Raw genomic sequence first — 3,015 nt, forward strand, 5'->3', positions numbered from 1 at the left:
GTGGCCCATGTTGCTTTTTAAGTTGTGAAGTTATGTTTTAGTATTTTTATCTGGATTTATTCCTTATAATTAAAAATAGTACACTACCCTCTGCCATCATCTCCTCTGCCCTCAAAAGTTTAGTTACAGTATTTCATCACCCTCGATGCATGCATATGCTACACTACTATGTCAAGACCCTTGATACTTATTTAACAAAATCTTGCAGACATTTACAAACCAACTGGCGGCCCTGCAAGTGATTTAGTTGCAGTCCCTGGGCTCCTGCTCTGCCACCATTCCCCCAATCACACTGCAACAGCAGCCAGAGTTTCTGGGCTCCCCTTTCCTCCTCCAACTGCTGTCCCTGCCCCAGGGGGCAAGGCAGACCAGCACACAGCATGGAGAGCAGACAGTGAGTTTGGGGCCATGAAACCATGTGGTGCAATGGTGCAGGGGAGAGGGAGAACGTGCGGTAGAGCAGTGAGCAGGGGAGGGTGCAGCAAGGGACTGAGCTGCCAGCTCCAGGAGGGCCCCACAGGAGGGGCTGCAGCCACTCCACCAGGCTCCGTGGGGCACCCATAAAAACATGGCGCCCAGGGCAGTCGCCCCAATTCACTGTGTACTAGGGATGGCTCTGAGTCTACAAAAACTATTTTGAATACTACCTGATCAATATGCAAGGCAAATGAAAGAGGTGGTCCTCACATTCAAACAAGGTGAGTTTAAACTGAATACAGAAAAATTTGCTAAATCTTACAGATTTGACAGACATAGAAGCCTAGAGCATAACCAAGCTTTTAAATGATCACTCTACTTCCTTCCCCCAACACACACATAGAGCATGTCCAGATGAACATGCCTGTGCGGTTTGTGGTACTTCAGACCCATCCAAGGCACTGCAAACTGCACACACTGCATGCGTAGACATTTGGCACACTGCTAATTTGCAACACAGCTAGTTTTTCCAATGCCAGATCCTTGTGTCAAAAAAAAAAAATCATTCCAGAAAAAAGCGGGGTGGCACATGTAACAGTAACACCACCTGACTGGCCAGAGCCATGCTTCAGCTGATAGCCAGACTCCACACACCCAGATCACTGCCACTGGAGTCCCGGGAGGCCCCCAGGATCCCAAGCAGGGATTGCTCATAGGGACGTGCCCATACAGGGCATACTGAATTCACACAAATCCAAGACAACTTTAAAATTTAGGAGGACCCCCCCACAACAATTAGATTCTGCACAAGGAAAGTTGTAAATTTGTTCTAAATGTCCATGTACAGGATCTAATTTTTCCCACCCCCACTGCTGCAGCACAGAACGCAGCAGCAGCAGCAGCGGGGCAACCAGTGGGGAGCACAAACAGCCTGACCCCTGCCTTCCCTGCCAGTACCTGCCCCCAGCCCCCTCTTCCACTTGCCTCTGCCGCCACTACACAGTGGTGGCAGCTCCAGCCTCAGTCCCAGGCAGGTGGCAGGGGCAGTGGCAGCCAGCCCTGGCCTTGGCCTGGGGCAAGAAATCCAGGCCTGGAGCTAGAGCCACAGCAGCTGCCTGCCCCAGCCTGGTGCTCAAATCCAAGAAAAGCCTTCCCCTGCCCAAGCGTGTTGGATGGGGGGAAACCTCATGTTGGATTTGAGTAAATACGGCAGTTTCACATATCACGTCACATGCACAGATGCATACACACAGGCGCGCACACACATGCACATATGCACGCAGACACAGACGCATGCGCGCACACGCACGCACATGCGCACACTCATGCCGCCATTCATACACCCGTGCACGCGCCCCGCCCGGCCCTAGCGCAGTCCCGGCCGCTCGCGGCCCCCCCGCCGGGTACCTGCACACTGCGCGGAGCTCGGCCGCCGTGTCCGGCGGGCAGCCCAGCTCGGCCGCCACCACCGCTGCCGCCTCGTCGCCGTCCCCGTCCCGCTGCGCCAAGGACAGGTCCGCCGCGGGCAGCCGCTCCCGCCACAGCGCCCCCACGGCGCCCACGGGGAACACGCGCGTGCACAGCTCCGGCGTCTCGTACTCCGGGCCGGGCCCCGCCATGGCGCCGCGCGGGGCGCGCTGGGACCCGCCTCCCTGCGCCCGCCCCGAGGCGGCCGTGCCGGCCCCCCGCGCGGGACGGAAGGGAAGGGCTTCCCCGCCCTCGTCGCTCCTTTTATCCCGAGCTGGGCTCTGCCCAAGAGCCAGGGAGACTGGCGCGGCCTGGTCACGTCTTCGCCCGAGCGCACTGGCTGCGGTTCTAAGGGGAAGGCCCCGGCCCCGCGGCGGTCTCGCCCCTGCCACACCTTCGTTTGTGCGCCTTACAGCCTGACTGCGCCTTTAGTTGAGTCGGTGCTTAATAAAGTGCAAGGTGCTTCGAGTTACTGCGCACTAGCACTCGTTATTTAGTGACACTACATGTTAGCCTCATGACACCGTGCAGGAGGCTATTAGCATGGTTTGTGGTGTGATTAGGTTAATGCGCAGTAAGTGACTCATGTAGACACACCCAGTGTCTACAAATACCTCCAGATGTCAGGATCCTGGCTATACAGTTTATGGTGCCGAAGGATTGCTTGCAGGCTTTCCCCCTTGCTCGCTCCTGCAGCCTTTTGGCTAGGGCAGGGCTTCCCAAGCTATTCCTCAGCATGATGCTATTTATCACCCCATTTCCTCAGCATGGCCCCTCACTCCCAACCCACAGCCCCCCACCCCTGTGATCCCATCCGCTGATGTGACTCCCATTTAGGATCGTGACCCACAGCAGAGGTGGATTAACACCGGGCCCCTGGCAATAGCAGGGGGGCCAGGCAGGAAAAGTCTCTAACGCTACAGGAGGTGAGCAGGGTGCTTGTCCCAGGAGCCGATGCTGGGTGGGGACAGTGGAGTGGGACCAGCCTCTGCTAGATGGGCAGCACCGTGTTGTTCCAGGGGTTTTTCCAGCAGGTCTCTCAGCCAGCCAGAGCACACAGGAGCTTCTAAACCATGGGGAAGTACCTTCCCCAGCTGGGGCCCTCCTTCTGGGGCCCTGCTGGGAGGCTTG

At 57.1% G+C, this 3,015-nt stretch overlaps 1 protein-coding gene across 1 annotated transcript in view; it reads right to left on the reverse strand.

Annotated features, from left to right (window-relative positions):
* Window positions 1-2,064, reverse strand: part of SNAPC3 (small nuclear RNA activating complex polypeptide 3) — a 24,384-nt gene extending 22,320 nt beyond the window's left edge. Inside the window, exon 1 of the mRNA XM_019554737.1 lies at window positions 1,825-2,064. Within this exon, the coding sequence (XP_019410282.1) occupies window positions 1,825-2,036 (212 nt within the window). The 5' untranslated portion in view covers window positions 2,037-2,064. The remainder of the gene's footprint in view (window positions 1-1,824) is intronic.
* Between the last annotated feature and the right edge of the window lie 951 nt (window positions 2,065-3,015).

Source organism: Crocodylus porosus, unplaced genomic scaffold, assembly GCF_001723895.1.
Source record: "Crocodylus porosus isolate Cpor-Errol unplaced genomic scaffold, CroPor_comp1, whole genome shotgun sequence".
NCBI lineage: Eukaryota > Metazoa > Chordata > Crocodylia > Crocodylidae > Crocodylus > Crocodylus porosus.